This window comes from Pararge aegeria, chromosome Z, assembly GCF_905163445.1.
Source record: "Pararge aegeria chromosome Z, ilParAegt1.1, whole genome shotgun sequence".
In the NCBI taxonomy this organism is placed as follows: Eukaryota; Metazoa; Arthropoda; class Insecta; order Lepidoptera; family Nymphalidae; genus Pararge; species Pararge aegeria.
The window spans coordinates 9165849-9193285 of NC_053208.1; the positions used below are offsets into that span (position 1 = coordinate 9165849).

Consider the following 27437-nt stretch of genomic DNA (forward strand, 5'->3'; position numbering starts at 1 on the left):
AAACGATGCAGTTTCGATCTACTTTTTCAAAGGTCCATATTACAATGAGACACGTTTGAAACAAGAGATGACATTTTGCTTGTTTTTGCTCCAAGTGTACGTAAAAACACTAATAAAAATAATAAAATTATTTCAACTCAAAATATCTTAATACCGATGAGATTCCTTCAATAAAGATTAACCAATAAATAATAGCTATATGATGACATTTTACAATTAAATTCTTTAGGTCATGAATTATACGATTGGCCGCCGATACTATTTAGTAATTCATATAAGTATAAAAAAAAAACCACAAACATGTGGCACTTAATTATTTATTAAGATATAGTGACTTAGCCGTATTTGATATTTACGCCGAGATCGTTAAAAATACAATGGTTTTCGGCGAATTTTTACTAACCGAAAATTAATTTTTAATGGCAAAAAACTTTTTTTCTTTTTTTAATAAGTCTTTTATATGAAAATGGCTTATTTTAAAATGCAATGGAAAGACAGACGGCTGGTCAGGACACGAGATCAAACAACACTCTGATTAAACCGTGCAATAAGAAATATCAATCAATCTTAATTATCTGCATAGCAAAATATCAGTGGCGAAGGGTGGATATTTTAAAAGTGTAGCCGGATTTTAAAAATGCCCTCCTTTCCCCTGAATAAAAACTAAATCGAGTGGACACACCTTTCGCTAACTATAAAACCTATCAGTATCAATTATCGAAAAACAACTAAACTTCAGCAGCTAAATTCCGCGACGACAGTATTTTAATCGGACTGTATTGAGATGTTTTCACAGAAAAAAAACTCAAATACACCAAAATTAAAATAAATAACTAACACATAATTGACTTAAAATTTTCGTATAGAGGTAACTTTGTAATTTTTTCAATAAAGATAATTTTACTGAATTGTGTAAAGTAGCTAACCATTTAGTGAGAAGTATAGTCGAGAATAAGAACAACTACATTATGAATAGTTTAATTTCTCTCAATCTCATTAAACAGCACCTCAGCGAAAGCTTATAGGCATCGTGTTATATGGACCCTTCGCCACTGCTAAGTATGCGTTTGTATATATTATATTATTCTATAAGAAATTCGACAACGCAGTAAAGGTTCAAATTTTTGTAGGAGTGTGATTTGGTTTGAAGTCCTCGTGCAGTGCAATAATGACATCGATATATTTTAATAATAGCACTTTCTTATAAAGGAAAGATAGCACAAAAGCCTCTTCGGCTAAAATGAAGCGTATAATTAATATATGTAACTTTATAATATACTAAAATGTAGTTTTGATTCAGTTATTAAAGTTGCCATATAAATCAGATCACTCATTACGTACATTGTACATTAGATTCGGGTGAGTTATTCGAAAGACATGAGATTGGCGGGAAGGGGTTTGACCATTTTGTTTGTGACTTCATTTATCTTCGCCGCCCATTGCTTCGCGGTGGCCTCAGACCCGGTCCTGAAAGAGAAATATACTTTTATTATTCAACGCAATAGTTTTTCCACGGATTCTCCTACTAACTTCACTCATTAACGTTACGAAGCATACTTTCGTCCACGCGGATACCTTACTAATCAAAATACGTACGGGAGGGGAGTTTACGTTTACGAAACTCCCCTCCCGTACGTATTTTGATTTAAGTTTTTCGCTATCTCCTAGATTTTGCGTTCAATTAATATGCTGTAAGAGTGAAGATACATAAGATGATAATAAATGACTTTTTGCGTAAGTATAAATATTTTATGGCTAATAAAAACTGAATTTAAAACAAAACCTTGTAAAAAACTGCTAAGTGTATAAAATAAATTCTTACAAAAAAGGTTAAATAGCTGATTTACTACATGATTTAATACATGTTTTGAAATATATCCCTAAAAGTACAGTTGTTCTAAAGTTCGGGGTCAGTAGTACTACCCGCATTTAACAATGGAACTTCTTTATCATATTGCATTACGTAAGTTAACTCACCAGTCTCTACAATTGTTCTCTACATTACACTACTAATTCGGATGGATTATCATTAAAGATTTAACAATGTAAATGTAAATGCCCCACACATCATTAATTAATTTAAATACCCAGAAATCTGTCAACATAAATTAAGATCTGTCAACGTCACTGAGTGCAAACATGTTATTAAATTCAGGCACCACATTATGATATGCAATTGCACTGTTGTGTAGTCAAGAAGATCGGTAATGAAATTTCAAAAGCAGTAGCGATCTTAAAAATCCGATGTGATGTATTGATTATCTACGTAAGGTTACTCGCAGTGGCGTGCACAAGGTTTTAGACTACGATAGGCAAAATTCAATAACTCGGCAGAAAATAGATAAATCCTCCTATTTAACGAATGATATAATTTTTAACGGTAGGCAGTGCTTCTGTATAAAGTGCACGCCACTCGTTACTCAATATTGCGCTTTGCTAAAACGGATATAATTACAATTGCTCACTTGAATTTGTAGACGGTGCCACAGTGATGGTCGATCATCTGAAAGGCATCCGAGGCATCCGTTTGGAGCCACACGGCGCGCCAGCCATCGTGCAATGCTAGCACCTTGCAACGTTCCTTGCTGAAGTCGTTTCGGCTTGTCCTAAACAAAACATTTATTAATAAAACTTTTTTGTTTGTATTGTGCATGTTGTATTGTTGGTGTCGTTCTTATAGTGGTTGGCTGTTTGTTTGGGTGAGTTCTTTTAAAATATTATAAAAGTTTAAAATTTACAATATAATATTTTGAAGAACTTGCATATATAGGCGGCTAGCTGCTGTGCGAATGGCGCTGGTACTGCGGTATATGCAGTATAAACAGCACCGGTCCTTTTTGGAACGAGTTTGCGGTAGATTTGGGGAAGTGTTTGGGGGGCCGCGTCCGCCATGTGTGAAGTATCCCGCTCTTTCAGTCAGTCAATTTCCCCTGATATTTTATATTTTAAGCTTCCCTAACTTTTAGTAAACATATAAACACCTGGAATTGGCTAATCTGTGTAAAGCCAGAAGAAAAGAGGAAAAAAAAGCCTTATCCTAATGCGATAAATAAACTAATTCTTAAAACAAAAAAACAGAAAGTAGTAAATAGGATTAGCGTTACTTATTAAATACATAATCTCGCACATAATTAATTTCACATTGCTAGACGACCTTTATGATAGGGGAGGGATAAAACTGCTCTTAAATTAGGCACGTTGGTTTTTATATTTCAAGTAGGCTAATTTTTATATATATATTATTATTTTAAAACACTATTAAAAAATTTGAAAAAAAAACACTTCTCCGCTTGCGGGGCTTTTATAGTACCCAAGCAACCGGCGGTCAGAGCTCCAGAGTGAGGAACCTCCTAACAATACATGCATTCAAGAATTACTGCGTACGACCCTTGATCCAAAAACAAAGCTCGAAGCAATATTGCTCGAAGCTTTTCGCGAGAAGACAATTGACTGAAATAGCTATCGGAACAATGACTACAAGTAGGCCTATTATTAGAACTTTTGAAACGTCAATTCTGTCTGTTTGCAGAGACTGTTTTACCGGTTCAGTGCAGCCCTGCTTTGTCGAAACAGTACGGTACGTCTTCTCAATGGCTTCAAGATCGCAATATTTCTCCAATATCTTCTCTATCTTGCCAAAACATGGTCGCTCATAAGAAGCCCGTTTTGACCTAACATAGAAATCGCCTTATTCATGTACCAAGTGGTTTAGGTGCTTTCTAGGGAAATAAAACGTTTCACGAACTCTTGTATGTTGTCTAGAGACGTAAGGCGGGCGCCTTAAAAAGTTACGACACCGATTCGACGGATCGTATAATTTAGGGTACTCGAAAATTTAATAATTGACAGATGAAAAAAATATTAGTTCGGTTGTTTTTAATTTCCTTAAATCCATACGAAAAATGAAAAATATGATAATACAAACACAAAATACGGCACCTTGTGGCGATAACAAAAGTGCCTATAAAACTAGGGTTACTTGAAAAGTTAGGTTTTATGAGTTGCCTAGTGAATATCGATTTGTGAAAGGTAACCCTAGGAATTTGTTTTCATTAGGCGTTAATTACTTACGCATTGCCTTGTCCTTCATTAATGAAAACGGCACTCGGCAAAAAAGGAAGACCATAGTTTCTCTCCGTGACCAAAAACAAATAAGGAGATACGCGGGAGAATTAGGGTTGTCAACATAACTCAACCAGTTACGAATCTTAAGTGGCAGTGGGCGGGGCACATAGCTCAGATTACCAATGGACGTTAGGGGTCTTAAGGTGCTGGAGATTCAACACGTCACTGGAAATCGCAGTGTTGGTACACAGAAGTTGAACACACACAAAATAAGTCGCGCGGAGTCGCTGTATACAAGGAGCATAAAACTGTAGCGTGTGAAATTATCTACAAAAGACTTTGCCCAGAAGTGGACGTATTGTGGTTAAGACGATGCCGAACTTAGCTAAGGTACAGTAGAATATTAACATACCCTTTGAACGTCTTTGATCCATAGAATATAAGGATATTTGCAGACATCTGCAACCAGTAACGCTGCCAAGAAGAGAGCGATATCTTCCTGCCGTCTTTTATTATAGTTTTTCTTCTCACGTAACTTTGGAAATCGCACTCCACTGAATCCATTGCTGACAGCACATCACTGAAAGATTACATGTTGTTTATTATTATTTCCCATCCGCTATCCAAGGTCATAAAAGTAACCTAAAGGTCTATATATAATTGCCTCGTCATCGGCGGAGTTTTCATAGACTGTGCATACTCTCGCTATGAATCACCAAAACCAAAACTGCAAATACCTTTTTCTATAATGAGTGATTATCTCTAACAGTTACTGATAACACGGCCCGGGCGGATTGCACATACACACAGAACGAAAATTTATTACTGCATAGAGTTAAATTTAACACATTTTAATAGAAGATGAACTTAGATTTATGATTTGCACATTGACCATACGCCACACAAGCTGCATTTAGATGCCTGAGATGAGATGAGAATGATAACTTCAACTTTTAATAGAAACCGACTTCAAAATATACTACTATATATATATATATATATATATATAATAAATTAAGTTTATAATTGTAAAATAAGGGGTAATAAAGCACGAATGTGGGCCCTAATTATCAACAGTTGAATATAAGACTTTATCTACTCCCATAATATGAAACCTCTATAAAAGATTCTGAAACATTCAGCTTACTGCCAATATTAAAACAACCAGTGTTAGTAATCTAATATCATATATTACAGAGTAACTACAAGTAAACTAAGTATAATTTCTGATTAAATAAGAGAAGACAGTGTGTAAAAAAAAAACTAAGTATTAACTAAGTATTATTTATTGCAGCAGGTATAAACATTTTGAAAAGTGCAATTATTACTCCCTCGAATATCTTCTTTAACGTTGGAAGGTCACGTACCCGATGAATTCGGCGGAATATTAAATTTACCACTTCACTATTATTTCGAAAATTATAAATATAAAAAAGGTAAAATATTTATTATCTGGCGGTATGCTATCATAACTTTCATAGCTTTCATAACTTGAATCTCTAATTCTTTTGTAAAGAAAACAATAAAAATATCGTAGTATGTAATAGTAATGCTCTACTTTTTTTTTAAGGCGCGCGGCGTTCTTATGTACGCGCGCGCGAATTACAGTGTTTTTTTTTTAAATGTGTACAGATACCACGCATCGAGCAGTAAGAACTCTCTGTTGTGTAGATCCTTCGCGCACAAGGGTTTTAAGCATGGGAGTAAATAAAGTTTACTAAAGTATTGTTTATTATTTGCTGTTGGCTATTGAGAATATTGATACTTTAAAAAAATTTGATTCCGAGTAACGCAGCATTTCGTGTTGAATTGCTTAAACCCCCCCCCCCCCCGTTTCCTATATTTGATACAACTACAAGAAGTGGGATTTTAAAAAAGTACCTGTAAGGCAACGATTGTGACATCTTAGCACCAGCCACTGAGATAGGCGACTCCAGCAGGGTATCATCCAACAAATTCACCGAACCAGCCGGCGTCTTTCCATCTTTGTCTTCGCTGTGACTTTTCCCAAATATACTGTTGGATATACCGAGTAGAAGCTCACGTAATATTATAATATGACATGCAAAGAATGTTATATTATTTGTATTAACATTCCGATCCCTAAGTAATTGTATCTAATGATATTTTGTTTTAGAATCAGAGGAATAATACCTATACGATACTTAAACATTGACTTTGATAACCCAAGTTAAGAAATGGAATAATGATACATTTATTGACTTAAAAAAAGATTTGAAAATGATGTACTTCTTCTAAAAAGACCGCCAAATTTTGAAAACAAATATGAAGTGATAGGAAATTATTATGTGGAACTAAAATAAGTTACAACTAAAATATACATACCACATTTAAACATTTTGTAACTATACTACCACTGTGTTAAGTAACATTTTCAGTGATTGTTATTGCAGAAAAGATTAATCCAAAACGATCAACAGATACTATCTAGACGCGTATGAAACAACTAATAGCTAATGAAGACAACAATATTATGTTGAATGAAACGCAAGTAAAAAGGTGCGTTGCCATTGGCTACATTATTTTTACAGCGATCAAATAATTACCACTCGCGCAAGTTAATGTTTTACTTATAAAAGTGGTAGTATTAATTCAATTTTTGAGCCAAAGTCGTTGGATGCGCCTAGGATGAGACGGCAGTGCGTCCACTAAACGACAAAAATCACACTGTTAGTTCATAAAAAAAACACCTCAAATATCATTGCACTAAAGTTATAAATAAATAGTATCTGGGTGCGTTGGGTATTTGCGCACAACTCATGCATTTATTACAAAGTTATGAGACGCCATCTTGTGGTGTGCCAGAAAACATCACACATCAGATCATAAAATAGTATTCATCATAATTCTAGAATGTGTTATGTGTTTTATTTTACACTCATTATTTAAGATGACGACAGTTTATGCGAAAATAGTTAATGGAATGCACAAAGCAAATAAATTTTGTCCTTGTTAAATGTTGTCCTTGCGCCTCCGTATAACAACTCACGCACGACAGGCGCAACCAACGACTTAGTCGTAGTGAATGCGACAAATAAACAAACAGCACGCCACTATGGCCACCGGGCTGAAATAGGTGCATCAAGTGGATGCGATGATATAATAGGCATGAAGACAAATTTTGAAAAACGGCCCTACGATGTTTAGAATATTTACTCAAATATCAAAAAGTACTTGATATAATGAGAGAGATTTTCGAAGTTCCTTCGGTACAAAGTTATTTTTTATCTAGACGTGACGTCATAATTTTAAATTCGACTTTCACCAGTCATGGCGGTGAAAGTCGATTATTCGATTTTATTTATTGAAAATAAAAACCAATCATTCGAATATAAATAAAAATATGTTTTTCACTTATAATCATACATCGTTAGATAAATACAATATTTCAGAGATTCTATGTGACTGTCATCATGCCTGTTAACCTATAAGAAAGACAAAGATAGATAAATGAGAAGCTTAACTACATTCCGACAATCATGCCGTGCTGTTTACTTAACTTTAGTGAATTAACAAGCATACGAATAATTAAAGCCGGGTCCAGACATGAACATTACTTTTTCACACAATACTTAATGCGCCATGTCCTGCTGATTTTGAGGCAATTACGTTACGTTATCTAAATTCATACATGGAATTGCAAATTGTGTATAAAATTTCACATAAGTAGGCATCAAAAACATTGTGATTGTGCTTGTTTTACATAAACTTATATTTTATTATAGGAGAGATGTATCTATGTATTTAAAAGATGACTATAGATAAAAAATGATTATATTCCAAAAATAGTTTAAAAATGAAAAAAAACAAACACGTATGCACAAGGATTGAAGAGCATTTTTATAGAAATAAACGAACTATGGACAATTTGGTTAAAAGATTAGCTAGCAGCTACCTACTGAACATAAACAACAATATAAAAAGTGCAATATTACTCGAAACAGTGCATTTTACAACATAAGCACGTGTAGATAAGAATCAATATAGGAGTTAACTCACGTCACGTATAAGTAAAATTACAATCTGTATAAAACTCGTTACCAAAAGATAGTATATAACGATGAAGCTTAAATTTTTGTTTTGAAAAACCCCATTTCAATTTTGGTTTGGAAGACATCCAATATCGAAAAAAAACCATCGAGTAATATTTAGAAGCAATAATGAAATACTCTTTCTAGCCACAGGCATGCAGGCGAAACATTTTATGAGAATGGTATTTTCGCAAGACATAATCATACCTTTTTTAATATTTTTTTTCTAAATATAAAAATATACAACCTTTGCCTATTAAATTAAAATTCGTCTACTACTTCACTTATTATCATATAGGTGTTTTTCATATATACGGACATATATTTATATGCAAATGAGATTTTTTAACGCATATATTTTGTATCAATACTGTCGTTGAAATGAATGTACGGTAATTTAATCTTTACTTGACATAGTATTGTGATCTGTGAATTTGAATATGGAAACTACTGATAATCGTGTATATACATTAACTGATTTCATTATTTGTTATATTTTACCCTAATGGAACTATATCATTAACTAATATCGATCAAATTCCGACTAAAGCTAAATTATACAAAATATTGTACGAATTTTAAAATATAATTTAATAAATTATTTAAATTTAGAGGCGATAAAATAAATATAATATATATAAATGCATTTTTAAAAATATAAAGGTATATAAAAGAACGCGATCAAACTACAATTCATTTCATTAAGAAGAAGGCATATAAATTAAAACATGATGCGAAAGAACGGGGTCAGTACAAAAATATATAATTGAAAAAGTCCTAAATTCAATCGAAAATTGTATGTTAAAAAGTAAACAAAATTAACAGCTTATATAACCGGATTTTTTATTTTATTTTTCTCTAAACCCCAGTTCTTTCCCTATTACCTTTCTATTGTCTTTGGGTGTGGTTATCATGTAGTAAACCCGTTAGATGTTATTCCTAAAATGCCTTCCTCTAACTTTACGAGCATTAAGCATGCATTTACTTCGTATTTTGTATCTACAATATATCAAAATGCAAGCCTTCATCCAATTAACCGTATTAATTTGTTCACTCACCCCACACCGAAATTGACCTTGTGAAAATTTCTTGGTAAGCTCGCGCTTCGAAACCTATGATCCGATTGCCAGTGTGTAAATACTATATATATGTGTGCGATTTTTGTGTAAAGAATAACATCCTACCAGGACATAAATATTCTTAAATATAATTGTTTTATTAGTATCAAAATAGGCACATAACTTGAACAAGGTTATTTATCGATTTAATGGAAAAAAAAATAGCTTAAGCAGAGGGGGTTTGTATATACGGCTACTTGCATCCATCTCTTACAACTCTCTTAAGTAATCATTATTAATATAATTACCATCACAAATCTTAGACACCCACCACACCACTCCAATAAACACAATAACTGTTAATAAAAATATCTATGAAGACTATTTGTAAATTCAAATATGTAATTTAAATTCTTGCAAATATTTTATTTATTTTTTCGTTTATTAATTGTTAATCGCATAATTTATCGTTAACCTTAAAAAAAAAAAATTTTTTTAATAGTCAATGTAGAAAATTCAATAGTAAAATTCAATACATTTAAACGTACATAAACTGGTGTTCGAGTTATTTGCCGGGTACAACTATAAATGAAAATGTTATATCATGTTGTAAAATGTTATGTCAATGTATCAAAGACATGTCCATAAATAGAACGGTATTCTTTGTTTAATAGGTTTAAAAAACGCACACATCATTAAAGCAAACATTCTATATAAAATATTAAAACACTATGTGCTGTTAGTGTTAGTAAGTCGACATAATATGTGACCCTCATTGCTATCGCACTAATAAAACTCATCAGTTCATGATTATGTCTCGGTTTTAACGGCCACTCGGTTGTCACTGTATTCTAATAATCAGTACATGCGTTGACATAGAATGCAAGGGGCTCAAGCGGAATTTGTAGGCAACACCTTCAAATAACCATGGAAGACAGGACAGTTAAAATGAGATCGGTTGTAAACAAATATCTAAACTGGTGAACCCTGGACTAGGATATCGCACGATGGGCTCGTCACGTCTTTGCCTCGTTCACTGGCAAACAATAGTCGTTTTATTTTGTATTTCAATTTTATAATACATTGATACTACTGTACTATTACTATTACTATTTTATTACTGTTCTTTAACTTTAGATAAATTCCTTCAAAATAACAACTATCGATATAAAGCATAAAAACCGCTATTTCGATGGATCCCTAATTCGCCACTAATCTGATTCCGAATATAAGTAACAATCTATTTCAAAAAAAAAAGCTTGTCATCGAATCAAAAAAATAAATAAATGTTTATGGTTCCGCGAACAAATGATTTACACTATCAATTCAACACTCAAATAAATCAACGCCATCTGTTAGAATACTTATTAACTATTACGCAATACGAATAAACCGCGTCGTGTTTTTGTCATTTCGTTAATACGGCCTTAACCTTGTTTAGAACGGCTATTCAAACATACCTCGGCAGATCACAGATCGATTCTCGTATTCAGTAAAATCGTTCAAGAAATATGGTTGGACAAACTAAACTCTTTAAACTTCTCTTTCTCTTCTCTCTTTTCTCTTTATCAAGTTCCATATTATGACAAAGGCTAGTACTAGTTTGGTTTAGATATTTATGTACAACCGATAGAGCTCCATTATAGAAATAAATAGATGGGAGATTAAATACAGTGGATTACTTATTGGACGGCTTATCGAAAAATCAGCATCCCTAGACTATTACTAATCCCACTTCTGGGCACAGGCGAATTTCCTCTCTCATAAGAGATGAAATTCGACGCAAGCCACGACGTTGCTCCACTGGATCTCCGAGGCAAATGGGCAAAGCAACTTGGAGTTGCTTGCCCCATACCCCGGAGAGCACTAAAGACTGGTGGCGCCCATTATTTTTACTAAGATGTGACAATAATCGTTCAAGCCCGCAATCCGTTTTGGAGCAGCGTGGTGGATATATGCTCTATTTTTCCCTTGCTGACTAATGAGAGAAAGAAGACTGGCCTGCTCTCGCCTAGCAGCAGGGTACGCAGAAAAACAAAAATCTGAGGATGAATGAATCATCCTACCTTAATGGATTAGTTTATTTGGATGATAGCCTGTATATTTACATTAATTGCCACGTACGACTTTCAACTGCACTATCTCTGACCCTAAGACTGTCTGGAAAAGATAAACTTTTAAAAGTTATGTTCCCTTATAATTCAAGCAATTAAATATGTCATGCTTTAACAGTGAAGGAAACCATCGTGAGAAAACCTGCATGCCTGAGAATGCCATAATATTCTCAACGGCGTGTGCAGTATCAATCCGTACTTTGCCAGCTTTGTGTTTCTAATCCTGAGTGGAGGCCCGTGCCTAGTAGTGGGCCGGTAACGCGTTGATCATTATGATGGTGCAATGGTTAAGCCGAGCATAGGTTAAAATTAAAGAAATACACAAACAAACATTCGCATTTATAATATTAGTGTGACTTTTAAACCCTAAAAATATCATTAAAACTGACGTCATTGCAGCCAAATACCTACGTCAGTTATGGGTCGAGTTCAAGTTTTATGATAAAATCTCGTATATTTGCGGTAATACATTATTACAATCTCATATTGCGTTTCATATGTCCCTCAAGTAGTCCACTGTATCTTAATAGAAATATAAACATTAACGATAAATGTTATTGACGCTAACAGGAATATCGCTGACAGAAGTTATAAACAAATGAATCATTTTTAATATATAAACTAAATGGTTTTAGTATTTTCCCTTAGGTTTTAAGTCCCTTTTGATATTTCAATAATGTAATTTATTTATTTATGTATATCCTTAGTATACTTACAGTGATAAATAAAAACCAAGAGTAATTAAAAATAAGTACAAAGTAGAGACAAAAACACATCATAACTAAATCAGAAGGGACTTAAAATAATAAATTATGATATCAATTTTATTTTATTTATTCAGATCCAAATAGATTAAAATATCCACAAAATAAAAAAAATAACTATAGGGAGAGCCAATTAAGTTTTCACGAAAGTAGTTATAAGTGTTAATAAAAATAACAACAACCGTTCTTAAATAACTAAAATCATAAATAAGACCAAAATAAAATATGCAGAACTTTCACTAGAAAATCTATCTAAACCCAAAAAATAGGCTGTGCTTATATTGTGTTGTTCATAAATCAAAAAGATACTTGACTTTTTAATATTATTTATTAAAATGTTGTGTGTACTTTTGTTGGTGAGCATACACCTATAGATATCGGTTCGAACTAGAACGAGGCCTTTTAAGGCAGCAAATATTTAAACATCTAATTAAACTACTTCTTTTATATTTTGTACCCAGGTAAGTGACCTCAAATAATTTAAATAGTTTGATAGGTTTTTCCAATCACGACGTAGCAAGAAAATGTGTATATAAATATATGAAATTAGGATAACCTTAAACACATAAACTATATTGTCAGTTTTACCTATGTAGTTTTGTAGCGAATTTTATTTTTAAAATGAATAATTTTATTTGCAATTTTTTTTAAGAACAAAACATAAAGACAAACGCAATAAGGTATTAATAAAACTATAATAATTTTATGGGCATCATAAAATAACCTTTCGAATCGTATTTTTCGCCGTTATATTTTCGGCTAAAGTAAAATTGTAACTTTTGTAATTTCGCAGGGCATGTAGGGAACACGTCGATCAAAGTGGCACCCGGTTCCCATCAGCGTGAGGCGTGGTTGTTAAGCCCATTGTTCTAATTTCAAATGGAATTTTAACGGCGCCAGTTTTATGTATTCTAATGATAGAAAAAATGATGAGGGTCTAGTTAGATTTACATTTAAGGTCAGTTACTTTATATGACAATGTCGGAAGCGTTACAAAAAAATATCGTAAAAATCTATTGATTTAACATCTTTCCGAGTGACGTTTTGCTTTGGACACACCGGGAACAGTAGCAGTAGCAGAACAGAGCATTTTTTGTTTACCTAGCGTACATTCATACTTAACTAGTGGTAATAATATACATATTACAATGTAACAAAGTTAACAAATTATTATTATCCTATTAAAATATATTTTCTCTCTCTCTCTCTCTCTCTCAGAGTACAACATAAATACATATAGTTAGCCAAATATAACATCAGTATAGTTGTTTGTCAAGAATCGCTTCTTCAAATTATTCTTCTTCTATTATGAGTATTATGGATATACACGCACTTAATAACATTTACTCACACACTCCAACACAAACACACACGCACACACGCACACACACATATAAATACACTATACACACCAAGCCACACTACTCAATCGTTATATTTTTTTTATCTTGCCTTCGCTATGGAAAACGGAGGCCTCCTGACGCAGGTATTTTATGCTTACTAGGAGGTCTCCACGACATGTTAATTTTTTTTTTACTATTATTATGTGTTAAGATCGATCCGGTAAATCCCTTACATCTAGAAATTGGGAGCTATATCTTATTAATACTGGTATCGTATGAATTTACGTTGGGTAAATAAAAAACGCTCTGCCCAGCATGCCAAAATGTTCTGGCCATAACGATGAATTAGTTTTTTTTTTTAAATTCTGTTAAAAACATAGAAGAATACTTACTTGGAGCCAAGTGAACGACATTTCCGGTGAGTAGGTATAAACTTAGTCTGTGTGTAAGTGCCTTGAAGGCGGAGGGAACCTGAGCCCAAGCGGTGTGATGGGGACAGGGAGTACGATGTACAGGTGCCTAGGACAGAGACCTCCTTGACAGATTCCTTGGATCCTGCGCAACTCCCTATCGGCGATGGCGGCTCCAGTTTTAGCGACAACCTGCAATTGGTGTACAAGTTTTTTTTTCAACTCTATGACAACCGATTCTTTGTCCTTTTTGACGACCTCGCTGGCGCGATAGTGAGCGCTTTGGACCAACAAGTTGGAGCTCCTAGTTTCGATCCCCGATAGTTACAATTTCTGAATTTCCTCTGGTCTGATCTGAGACGTCGTACGTAGCTTTTTACGTAGGACGTTACTATGGGCGTACTTTTTCTATTTTTTTTATTTCACTACGAGTTAACCCTTGGCTGCAATTCCACATGGTGGTAGGTGATGAGGCCGTCGAAGATGATAACGGGCTGACCTGTTAGGGGGCATGTTGATAGCAGTTACATTAAACCCACAGACCAAATAATGAGGCTCTACGGGATATCGTACCGGAACGCTAAATCGCTTGGCGGCACGTCTTTGTCTTTAAGGTGGTAACTAGCGAAGGCTACGTCCAAACAGAAGGGAGCGATATATAATTAGTTAAAACGTTCTTAACTCCCAAATGTTACGATCGCGTGCTGTCGTCCGGGAGGTATAACAACAACAAGCCAACAAGAGGGGCAGGCATGCCCGTTTTTAGTTTGGGTATACCCCCTTTAGAGGGGGAGTCCCACATAACCTCCGTCCTGCCCAAGGTCGGAGGTAGCAATAAAGCTTTTCTACCATGCCAAAAAAAATGGATTGCATGCTGTGGATCGCGCTCGGTCCTCCCGAAAAGAAGGAGGTTATACGCGGCGATATCGGTGATAGCCTAGGGGTTTGAACCCACCCCTTAAAATCAAGTAGTCATAAAATAATTAAATGATTCTGCTTCCTCCGCTATTAACTATTCAATTTTATTAAATAGGCGAGGTATTCATTCGTAAATTTGATGTCGTTAAATCCCTACTAATATTATAAATGTGAATGTAAGTTTATTTGTTACGCTTTCACGCAAAAACTACTAAACGGATCATCATGAAACTTTGTACACATATTTCTGAAGGTATTGGAATTAATATAGGATGCTTTTTATACCGAAATTAAGCTCAGATCTTTTGGGAGAGGGGTAGAAGGTGTTTGACTATTTTACACCATAACGCCGCCAAATGATATCGGATTTAAATAATTACTTTTGCACTTTAGAGGTTATAATGTCTGTTTAATTTTGCCCAAATTTCATATATATCTGATGAAAGTGATTGGAGATAGAGGACACAAATCCTCAGCGGACGGCAGCAAACCCGACATTTAAGGCTTAGCTATCCTAAATACATAAAGTGCGTAGAGTTACACCTAAATCGAATGCCACATATCTTTCGAAAAAAAAAACAAACGCAGACGAAGTCGCTGGCAACAGCTAGTAAACATATAAAATAAACGAAACATATAGGCTGTAGTAAAACATAAACATAAATCATATACATAAACATGTTAATATAGAAATGCACGCACAGCAAAAATGAAAACCTATTTAAATACCATTGCAGACCAAATATAACTAACCGGTCAACGATATCTGATAAGAAAATATATTCAAACTTTACAGTGTAGGCATGTTTACCACAATTTATCCTTATTTACATTTTAATTGATTACAAAGTCAACGCAAATTATTATTAAATTTAGATCTGTTATCTATATGTGTATTTATAAACATTCAGCTTTCTTATATTACTGTTTACAAAAAGTAGTCAATGGATTGATTTGAAATGTTTACATATGTTATATTGAACCCATAACCGGTGTCTAAGCGACATCATGCCAGAACACTTAGTTTTTGGGGGTAACTAGACGCGGCCGAAGCCTCCCACCAAACTATACTGGAGCAAATTCAGAAATTATGTAAATTATTCCACCAACCCGCACTGAGCCAGCGTGGTGGACTACGGTCTCAACCGCTTTTAACTGTGGGAGGAGACCCGTGCCGTGATGATGATAAATTATTCCCAAACCTCCAGCCGGGAATCGAACCCAAGCCCTCCTACATATAAAACCGCAACGCTCACCACTGCGCCACGAAGAGCATCAAATTCTATATAAGAAATAACATCTTTTTTATGCATAAATTCTACATGGGCACATAAGTTAATATCGGACAGCCATAGACCCGCGTATGCGTACGCGTAATTGATTAATCTACATTTTGTTTATGAAAACTACATGTATATGTTAGTAAACCATAAATAAATAATAGACTTTGTTCGACTCACTTGTACTGATCATCTTCTAGAAACTTCTGGAGCTCCTCAATATAACGCACGCTGTTGAGATAAACGGCTACATGGGGAACGGGCAAGATGTCATATTCAGATGTTTGGTAACGTTCCAGCGCCTTTAAAACGACTGCCATCTTTGCGACTCGGTGCGGCGATCCGGCCGGGTGAGCCATGTCTATGTAAACCAGATCTGTGAGGAATATACCTGAAAACCAGACAAACTCCAGCTTAAAATTTGAAAAAAAAAACCTTCAACCAACGCATCCCAAACCCTCAACTGCTTATTAATTTTAATCATTAATATTCGGGGGACAGAGTTATATTCACATCACGCATCTCTTTCTTTTATGTGCACTGTATAATGTGCGGAAGGCCTGAGAATCCTCGATAAACTTCTCAAAGACGTGTAAAGTCTCCCAACCCGCACTTTGGCAGCGCGATTGACCACGACCAAACCCTTCTCAGTCTGACAGTAGAACCTGTGGTGCTGTAATGAGTTTACAATCAAGATGGTGATAAAAATTGAGAAAGCATATACAACGTGTGTCTCTCTCTCTCTACGTCATTTTCCTCATTGCTGAATCCGTGGCCCCTTCCAGTTACAACCTTTCGGACGAGTTTGTGCCATTAGACTCGGCTTTTAGCAACGTGTAAAGCAATATGCACTTTGGTGTCGGATTTGATCCGACCAACGAATCGGGCTACATCCACGAGATCTCTTTCCATCCACTTTGCCAGTGACCACTATCTTTTCAAGATTGTCTCCATCTCTTCTGGCAATGTGACCGAAGTACTCGAGAATCCTCTGAAGACAGGTGGCAGCCTTCTTGTAATTTGAAGCTGTCTCAATATCGATGCTTTGGTCCTGTGTGCCGTCCACGGGATTCGCAGCATTCTCCTCCAGCACCACATCTCAAAAGCGTCTATATGTTGTCTATCAGCTTCTTTAATGGTCCATGCCTCAGCTGCATACGTAAATATAGGAAAAATAAGTGCGCGTACAAGACGCATCACAGCCTTGCTTTAGAGGTACATTAAGTTCTATATCTGAGACCCATCTGTGAAACCGAGAAACTAATATTTCTTGCTGTAAACCACTGCCATAGTTTTTACTGAAAGATACAGCCCTAACATCACATGCAAAATTAAAATCAAGTGACTCCTGTCACTTTAATAAGTACGCTATGCGCGTGTCGGTATTTTCTCTTCAATAGGATTGTCATAAGTAAACACTTGGAATGTTTTGAATTCGTTTGTATGGAAAAATAAATACACTTTTTTGATTTAATATTTTTACAGTGTTATTCCTTATGAAATATACTTATGCATCATACGTAAGAACCATCTTCGTTCTACAAGGAATATTCTAAAAAAATAATTCGGTTCAGCTACTCTCGAGATTTGCGTTTAGCAAAACATTCGGCGTTATATTTTCACCCCTCTCGCTCGGCAATACCTTATTGAAGGACCTGCCCCTTTCCTGCCATTTCCCTAATCACCCCATAGCTTAAACCAGTATAATTTAAAAATTGTTGAGGTTTTGTTTCAGAATTACAATCCTTATTTAAAGTACTTTTTTAGAACTGTCTGTAAAATAATACTGCTATAAACGATGCTAGTAAGCCCCTTGTTATCTTAAGGTACGTCATTACATTTATAACGCTTAGTATACGTACTTGGAGCTTAAGTTATAGGGTCCCGTTTGTACCCTTAGGGTACGTTAAAACATACTCACCAAGGTAAGGAATACATGGGAGTGAAATAGAGCGCATGTACTCGCGGAGGGCCGTCCAGTTGTCCTTCTCGCCGAACAGTTCTGCCAGCTTGTCAAATTGTTGTTTATCCTTCTTGGATAAACAGGCCCAGGTTTTCGAAAGCCTGGCGAATAAAATTTCACGTTAAGTTTTAATCAATTCTCAAATAGTTTTACCCGAAGTTAAGACCATTATTATAATTGGTAACTGCCTCGTTTGTGTAGTGATTAGTATTATCAACAACGGATCACGAGTTCCAGGGTTCGAATGCCCCTGAGCCCCCGTGCCTAAAAAGCAAGCGAAGCCGTCGGTCCCGATTCAAAACATTACCATGTGATTAATAATCATTAAAGCCCGTCAACCCACATTGGAACAGCGTGGTGGGTATATGTGCAATGTGACGTTAATAGTGGTATGATGATATAAGGGATAGTGTTTTCTTATCAAATCCTAAAATGGAACAAATACTTCCTCCGTTTTACTATTGTTATACCAGAATAATTTCAATACTAGATCTTTCCGCTACTTCGATTGTTATATTACCCTACTTCCATATTAATGTTATAAACACAATGATAACGACACAAAGCAACAACTCTTTTAACATTCATATTATTCATGATCGTAGATATTACGGGATAAGAGAATTTTGCATAATATTATGTACGAAAATAGAAACACAAACAGGGAGTAGAATACAAAAGGCGACCTTATCGCTCAGCGGTGATCTCTGCCAGGCCACTTTGGAATTTGCATTAGCGATAACAAACAATTGGCCTAAATACATTATAAACTTACATTAAAGTAACTATGTACTTAACATACAAAAATACAGAAAATAAATATAAAGCATAATAATATATTTCATTTAAAATAAGGCAGTGATACTCTTGTGGTTAGTGAAACTTCAGTTTAACTTTCGGGGGCCGAGTTCGAGTCCCAGCACGCAGCTCTAACTTTTGTAAGTTATGTGCGTCTGAAGTAATTAAATATCACTTGCTTTAACGGTAAAGGAAAACATCATGAGGATTACTGCATGCTCAGAGTTCTCCATAATGTTTTCTAGGACTTGTTTCTTGGCCAGAGTGACTACTACATTAAACCTTCTTTATGTCGTTCGTGTCGTTTTTATTCTGAGATGTCCTAAATTATGCGTGTGAAAGAATAAAATTAAAATCGGTTATTTCATTTCAAAGTTTATTGATAACATATAGATGAGCAAACAAACTTTATATTATATGTAATATTACTGTTAAGAAATATATTCCATGAGAATCGTATTGTAACTCGATGTAACTCGTCGGCAAATAAAATGTCTACCCGTTGCCCTTTTTCTGAGCAAAAGCAGAATAAGTAAACACAATTTCGCATAAATAATGCTAATAGGGCTACAATTCAGCCACTTATTCAGTCAATAACGCTGGCGCAGTAAACACCATACGTCAAATGCCGAGTTCGAGACACACTTACATTTACACAGCTATATGCACCTACTTATGTTTCCATGCGACATCGTACTTTCCAGTACGATGTCTGAAACTGAACCACTATTCTTAACAACTAGTTTTTTTATTTATTATTGCAAAAAATGCAACTTTTTGTGTCTCTAACTTCTTAGACATAGGACTTCCACGCACACTACTAATCCCTATTTTATCCCTTAAGGGGTAAAGTTAACAAATATCCATTTTTAGCTGATATCTCCTACCTATAAATTACCTAATTGCCATATTTTAGCATTATACATGCAGCAGTTTTTGTGTTCTCCCGATGACTCGGTCAGTCAGTACGTGACCTGCAGCTTTTTATATACATGTATAAATTAAAATTACTAGTTACGGTAAACTCAGTGTTGGTCGGTCCCCGATGAGGTGGATAGATGACATCAAACGAGTTGCAGGGAAGTGGCCAAGGTCTGTGGATATTGGAACAAAAGACTTCTGTCCAGCAGTATTTTTAGGTAAAGTTTTGACGCAAATATTTCTTACCTGTATATACTGGCACTATGTAAAGCTGAGATAACGGCGAAGAGCGAATGGAGATTGTTAAGGTCGTATAATTTCTTCGCCACCTTTATAAAATGGGCCAATGTTTCAGCCCTTGCTTTCGGCGTCTGGCCATTGAGTATTTCTTGCACTGTCCAAAAGCTCACCTAAAACAATTTTATTATATACGCGCATGTCAATGACACAAACTCTTTTTCTTCTTGCTCTCATCCCACGTTATATGTATAGGCACTACATGTACTCGCTTCAACGTTAAAGGAGCACATCGTGAGGAAATCGTTAATTCTCAAGGGTGGGAGGTCCACCATTCCGCACTTGGCATAAGTGGTGGACTTCGGCATACAAGCTTCTCATTCTGAGAGACTGCCCTGTAGTGGGCCGTTAATTAGTCACATGTCTTGAAGACAGACATCCTTCTTGACGACTTCCCCTGAAGCAGTAATGAACACCCCAGTCAAGGCCTTATAATTTATTAATTCAGAATTTTCTCTGGTCTGGCCCCGTAGGCACCTTTAAAAAGAAACTGACTCTAATTAAGTCAGCGGGTGAATTTGGGAATTAATAGTTTCTTAATTTTGTCAGGTCTGGTCTAGGCGGGCATTAGCCCTGTTACCACTCTAGCGACAGAGCAGTATGAGCCGATAAGGGGTACTGGTTTAATATAACTTCCATTATAGACGAGCTCCGAAAAGTGGCAGGCATCGACTGGATGAGGAAAGCCGAAAATAGGAAAAGTTGGCGCTGCTTGAAAGAGGCCTATGTCCAGCAGTGGACGCACAATGGCTGATGATGATGATGATGATGACCCCTAGACCAGAGAAAATTCGGAATTATAAATTCCAAATTGCCTCTTCGAACCAGAGACATATAAAACAACACCACTCAACACTGCGCCAGGAAGGTTGTCATATAAAGAATTAAGTTCCGCTTTGAGTAACGCACGCACACACCCAAATCGCACGTATATAGTAGTCTAACAAAACTTACCCTGTTAAATCTTTTAGTGAATGCAACCACGTTTGGTGCAACCGTCAGTTTGTTGGCTTTTGTCCATCCGCATGTAGAGAGCTCCTCTGGACGAATCGACTTGAAACATTGCAAGTCTAATAGCGACAGCTGATTGGCAATATCTTCAGGTGCTATCCGCAAGGGTGAACAAACAATTTCATCCCAGGTTTGGTTGATCGATGACGCTGCGGGCAAACTACTGGTCTTGTACTGATATATGGGATCGTTCTGTCGGTTTGCGGAGCTATCGCCAAGTCTGAAACAAAGTCACACATATTTGACTAAAACTTTTATGTGCGTTAGATATTTTTACAACCAATACTGTAACGTAAGGAATAAATTTATTTTAAAACTATATTTTTTAAGTAATAAAAATAAAAAGGGAAAATATTTGACAAAAAGTAATTATTTGAACTTATTTCTTTTCTATTGATATCTGTTAATGGTTGTCTGTCTCGTCAATTGTCTATTGTCAGTCGTTTTCGTGCCGTAATAATCATGATCCTCACTAATTTCCCTACCACACTTATTTATTTATTTATTCATAACACACCAGCAGTTAATTGTAAATACATTCATAAAAAAAAATATGTGTTATGTTGTCAGTTGCACTTACCTACGAGAATAAGTATCAGCATGCCAAGATTCCATATCAATGTTGTATAATTTATATACAATTTATTTTTTTAATGCCCGTCTCACTATACCTAGCCATCGCCTAAATCGAATGCTTAATTATTTAGGTTAGGTTAGGTTCGATTACCCACTAGCATACCCACTAGGCTATCACCGCATTTTTTTAATAAATATTCCGACGAATTAATATAAAAATAAAAGAATAAAAATAAACATTATAAAACTGAATCGCGACATTCTTCTTTAATAGAAAACCAAAACTTTCGTACAGAAAACTACGGGATTCTTACATTGAACCCACTTCTTAAATCGGTCTAATAACTACTCATACATATGTACTGCTAAATGTGTTACCCTCTGGTAGGGTAAATAAAGTTTTGGTTAATTGAGATAGCTAGGTATTTGTACGTAGGTAGATACTAGTAGCTACAGCAATAGAAACTAAACGCTTGATGTGGACTCACTCTGTAAATTATCTAGGTCTAGAAACATGCATTTAAATCAATACAAGATAAAACATATGTAAACAGACAAAACTCTTACTATCACTGACTTGGCTAATTTACTTTCATAAAATATTTGGATCTAATCCAAAATGCTAAATTGGCAGCCAATATGAACAATTGAATAAATTAACAAAATATTCATAATATAATCATTTTTAACAATCATCAATATTATACAAGATCAGAGTGAAAACTAACACTTATCTCACGATCTTTGGCAGACTAACAATCATTTTAAAATTAAATTTTAGATAAGTACTCACAATAGAAATTTATAAATAAAAAACATATTTACATCCTCCAGATTTGTGGTTTGGTTAACTTATTTCTGAACTTGACAAATCGTGCAATATACATGAACACAAATGTTAAACTAAAATGACAGATTCGAGACAAAAGAAGTGATATACACTACATAGTACTCCCCATAGGAGCCTTCCTAACACAAAGCATGCATCCTATGAAAGCAAAAGATCAAATTAGATGAGACTGTATTTACATTGTTTACTTATAAGCATAGCTGATTAGAATATGTCTCTATGCACATTTCAAAGATTGAAGATTGTTTTTCTTAGAAGTGTGCATAACAAAGCTGAGTAAACATTGAGATTCTATTTACTATTGAAATTGGCCGAAACCAAAACAATTTGTTCTTTGGTACTACTACTACGATACTGATAAATTAATTAAATTTTTGAACATCGTAATTTTTTAAATTTAATAATTAAGTTTTTATAATCCTCTCTTATAGTATAATCCCATACATATATGAGAGAAGCCATAGTTTTGAAGGTGTTCCTTAAACTTAAGATACTTTCAATTTAGTGTATACCTACCAAACTATGTTGAATAAAATAACACATTATATTACATAACTAGCTACTCTCCGCGTTGTTACTAGCTATTCCGAACTCTGTAGGTACGCCTATTTTTTTCTTATTACAATATGTGCAGACATGTTAATCGCGGGCACACCGCGGGCTCAGTATGTCAAACTACATTTTGCGTAAATTGGTAACAAACATACATACGAGTACATCAATACATTGTCACAAACTTTCACGTTTATCATATTAGTAGGAAGTAGAAAACTTACGCATAATTGTAATAACAAGCACAGTCATCCTTTGGGTATTTCTGACTATTTTCTTTAGAATTCGAGTTTGCAACTTTTTTACAGGGCACCTTATCTTCTAGTGGCCAGTTTTCTTCATCTTCATGCTGTAATTATTAATTCTAATTATCCACAAAGATATGTAAAAAATAACTGACTTGACTTTAACTCTAGCTTGATCTATGGATCTCCAGAAGCTGGGTTTAGAGCACAGGTTGAACCGAAAATAGCTAGTCTTTGGTTTTGCCTACAATACTAAAATGAAATTTCTTCAAAATTGGTAGTAGGGCCTACCTTCTACCTAGTTTGAAGCAGTTTCATTTTAGTATTGTTGACACAAAGTTTAGTACAGTTTTAGAGTTTTAAATTTTAGTGAATGGAATTATTGCATATAAGAAGGGTTTCATTGTGTAATGTGAGGGTATGTCTCTCTTTTATTGTAATATTCCTAATACTGCTGCAGTCCAACATAAGGGCAATTTCTAAAATTGTTAATATTTAAGCCCTGGTAACTATTACTTAGATGTGATAATATAATCTTTAAAGCCTGCCAACCTAGAGACATGACCTAGCAGGGGAACCCTTTGCCCTTGTATCTACAATGAGATGAGGCCTTGGTCAGCTGTAAGAAATATAAATGCCTAAAATTAGGCTAAGGATAAGTCTTTCAGACATTTACTTTTTGATTCCACAACCCCACACATGTAAACATGTTGGTCTATTGTTGTGTTGCTGTGTGACAGGCTTTAATATTTGTAAGACTATTACAGATTTCAGATAACCTTATGTATAAACTGTGTATAGGCAACAGCTACAAGAAGTGCTGTGGGTTCAATTATTTATTTATCAATATTTGTATCTGTTATATAAAGCATAGCATACAACCCAGAGACAAAAACTCTTGAGCCTTAAAGGAAAAACGTAACTAGTCTTTGTAGGAAGACAAAATGGAACCTCAACCTTTCATAAGATCTATTTAATAAGATGCACTTTTTCTTTTCCTTCCAAGAGTCTAGAGACTGATATTCAGCAAACCTGTTAAGTTCATGTGTGTAAAATAAAAAAATCCCATGACTTAAAAACCATACTCTACAAGCAGCCCCCTACAAGCCTTTTAAAACATATATAATACCCTGAACTCAGTTAAGTTCTGTAATGAAATAAAACACATCTATTACCAAGATCTGATTTTATAACTTATCAGTTGATAGTATTAATATTAAAATTACTAGCTGTTGCCAGCGACTTTGTCTGCGTTTAATTTTGTTTTTTGATGTAGCATTCAATTTAGTTGTAGATCTAAAAAAAAATTAAGTATTCTGTATCACCTTAAATGAGGGGTTTGCTGCTGGAGTTCTGTTCTCTATCTCCAACCAGAGTTTGGGCAAAATTAAACACATATTATCACACATGTTATAATTTGTCGGAGTTATGGTGTAAAATCGTCAAACACTTTCATCCCCTCTCCCAAAGGAACATAGCTTAATGTTGGGATAACAAGTATCCTATATTACTTCTAACACTTCCAAGAATATGTGTACAATGTTTCATGAGGATTGGTTAAGTAGTTTTTGCATGAAAGTGTAACCAACAAACTTTCATTGACTTTTATAATATTAGTAGGGATTACCTATCTAAAATCTGCCTAAATCTAAATTTCTTGGAGGCACATCTTTTTGGATGAAATGGTAACTAGCTGCAGCCTAAGCCTCCCACTAACCCGGACAAGAGAAAATACAGAATTTTATAACACTATATTGCCTGGCAGGGGTCATTGGTAATCTAAACTTCTTTTTATGGTATTTAACCTGGGACATCCCACTTCTAAGCACACAGAGCTTAACATAACGCCAGGGAGACTTACAAAAGTTAGAATACAAAGACGTAACATTTGTGTGAATCTCTTAAACCATGTCTATATTAAGTCTCGCTATATGAAGCTGTAAATATGACATATACAATTAGGCTTATGTGATTCAGAGTAACTGTATAGTTGATTTATAAATAATAAGTGAAGTAATCAGTTTTCAAGTAGGGGGTGGCACTACTTGCAAACTCATTTTATACATAGTTCTCAAATGTAAATAGATAAAAGAACAAAATTAGTTGGTAGTTTTATACATGTGGATTTGATGCATCTTTGCAAGGTTAAATGTCCAATATGTCGGACAACTGACGAGGAGTTTACACACTGAATGTGTTAACAATAGAACTTATACAAAAAAATATAAATACCTCAACTATCCTAAGCACAGCCAAGCTATCGCTTAAAATATCCCGTGGCATTTCTGTCTTAAGTAATTATGGCACATACTTTTATCACAATAAAGTTCATTTACTGTCCACATTCAAATCAATAATTTGAACTCACATACACCATGTCAATAACTAGTCACTGTAGGACAAGTATACTGTTAGTAATAATTAATGATAATGAAAAATGGGATGTTGATAAAAATAAATCCGTCATACAATGACTCGGAATGAAATAAATGTAAAGCTAATAAATTAACTAATTATAAATAAATAATACTCCTCATGATTGTTTTTTGTAAAAGATAACTGATAAACAGGTTTATTTATTGGAATAACTAACAGTTTTATGTAGTAATCAAATTAGTATCAATCTTTTTTTTCGACGATAACATACAAACATAAAATTTCCTTACGAATGTAAATAGACTCTGTAAGTGGAATATGTTATTAAAATTTTATATAAACATGTATTTTAACTAATAAAATGATGCATTCGTTTAAAACAAAAAATAAAAAGTTAATTTAATAAATTAAAAAATAAAAGTTCCGCACGAATCACAGTGACAGGTTCATGTAACAGCGCAAGACACAGATGCGTGAAGTGATAGAGCACAGAGTACATTACCTATATATTGAGACATAGTAAATCGGTCGTTCCTAAGACGACAGATACAGAGAAGCTATTATATTCGGTGCTGCAAATAGGAACTAATATATTCATAATTTTGTTAAAGCACAGCTAGAGAATAAGAAGAAAAACAATTTCCCGCTGTGGTGGTCCAGTGTACATGATACATGAACATTTTTGAGCGTTACTAATAAGTAATAAATAACCCTTAAGTGAGATGGTTAGGAGACATGAAAAATTAAAATTTGATATTGGTTCTTAGGTTATTACGCCCAACTTTATTGTAATATAGCTCAGATGCAGGACCTATGATAAAAGCATTACATGCCAGAACATATTCATATATAACGGAGTGTTTATATTCTCTTTGGTCATATAAATGATGATAGTGTATAGTAGGCCAAAGAGGATACAAAAACAGTTGAGCAAACTACGATAAGTTTTAAAAATTATAGATCCTTTTTGAAAAAAATGGTAATCTGTTGGATCAAGGTCCGAGGAGTACGGTGGATCTCTAAGACATCCCAACTGAAGCTCCTCTTATATGGCAGGCGTCTGTCGCGCAGTGTGCTGTCGAGCGTTATCCTGAAGCAGCTGTTGCCAAGAGCGATTGACAAGCCTCGGTTGTTTAGCTAGCTGCTTTTCCATAATGGTTTGCAGTTGCTGACAAAAGACATCCACCGTAATCATTTGGGCAGATTTAAGAAAGCTATATTGAACGTCACTGGCATTATTCCACCAACTGCTCGCAAATAATTTTTTGAAATTTTAAAAGAAGTTTTTAGCTTGCTGCCCCCTTTAAAAAGTACAACCGGGTGATGGATGCGGGGAATCCGTCACCCGTTGGAGATAAGTCCTAGGGTTGAAAGGCGCACCTTGTGTTCCCGGTGCGCTTTCGGGCATTGTAGGGGCATTTTAGTATGTCTCAGAAGAGAGTCTGCAACGGCGGGCGCCGCTAGCTGTGTCGCGGATGTGTTCGAAAGCGTTCCCGTTGCCGAGGACACCAGCCGACTGATTTGAACACCGTGGGGTTTAAGTCGGTACGAGTCCAACACGATCACAGTGCCTCCCCGTGACGCGGTGGTGTCCATTAGATTTCCCCAGGAGAAAAAAAAGGGTTTGGCTGTTTTGCCGGGGTTCAGCCATTGTGATTCAGATTATCGTACAGTATCCACTTTTAATCACAGGTAAAAAAGAAAATAAAATGGATGCCATTTTTGAAAAAGTGGAGCAAGATCGGCATATCAGGAGTTACAACGTAGCTGAAGAACTGGGAATTGACCACAGAACAGTTTTGGGGCATTTGAAATAAACTGTGTACACAAAAAAAGCTGGATAT

At 35.0% G+C, this 27437-nt stretch overlaps 1 protein-coding gene across 6 annotated transcripts; it reads right to left on the minus strand.

Annotated features, from left to right (window-relative positions):
• Window positions 1-301: 301 nt before the first annotated feature.
• LOC120636063 (ras-specific guanine nucleotide-releasing factor RalGPS1) lies at window positions 302-26076 on the minus strand. Of its 6 annotated transcripts, none has more exons than XM_039907332.1 (13): window positions 26023-26076; window positions 25450-25609; window positions 23197-23321; window positions 20938-21214; window positions 19933-20096; window positions 17926-18068; window positions 16185-16395; window positions 13789-13998; window positions 9176-9229; window positions 5947-6081; window positions 4478-4645; window positions 2466-2606; window positions 302-1467 (listed from the first exon to the last, which is right to left on the minus strand). In XM_039907332.1, exons 2-13 carry the CDS (start codon window positions 25498-25500, stop codon window positions 1365-1367), a joined length of 1782 nt encoding a protein of 593 aa, XP_039763266.1. In that variant the 5' UTR covers window positions 25501-25609; window positions 26023-26076; the 3' UTR covers window positions 302-1364. The 6 variants fall into 6 exon arrangements, with proteins under 6 accessions (XP_039763266.1, XP_039763267.1, XP_039763269.1 ...); XM_039907333.1 differs by lacking the exon at window positions 26023-26076 and adding an exon at window positions 25884-25963; XM_039907335.1 differs by lacking the exon at window positions 9176-9229.
• Between the last annotated feature and the right edge of the window lie 1361 nt (window positions 26077-27437).

Bases quoted from the DNA above. Each gene is read 5' to 3' on its own strand.
- LOC120636063 (XM_039907332.1), bottom strand. From the start codon at position 25,500: ATGCCACGGGATATTTTAAGCGATAGCTTGGCTGTGCTTAGGATAGTT. The intron at 20,097-20,937 runs GTAAGTTTTGTT...AAATTGTTTTAG, and splicing joins TCACTAAAAGATTTAACAGG to GTGAGCTTTTGGACAGTGCA. The intron at 18,069-19,932 runs GTAAGAAATATT...TTTATTCGCCAG, and splicing joins CATAGTGCCAGTATATACAG to GCTTTCGAAAACCTGGGCCT.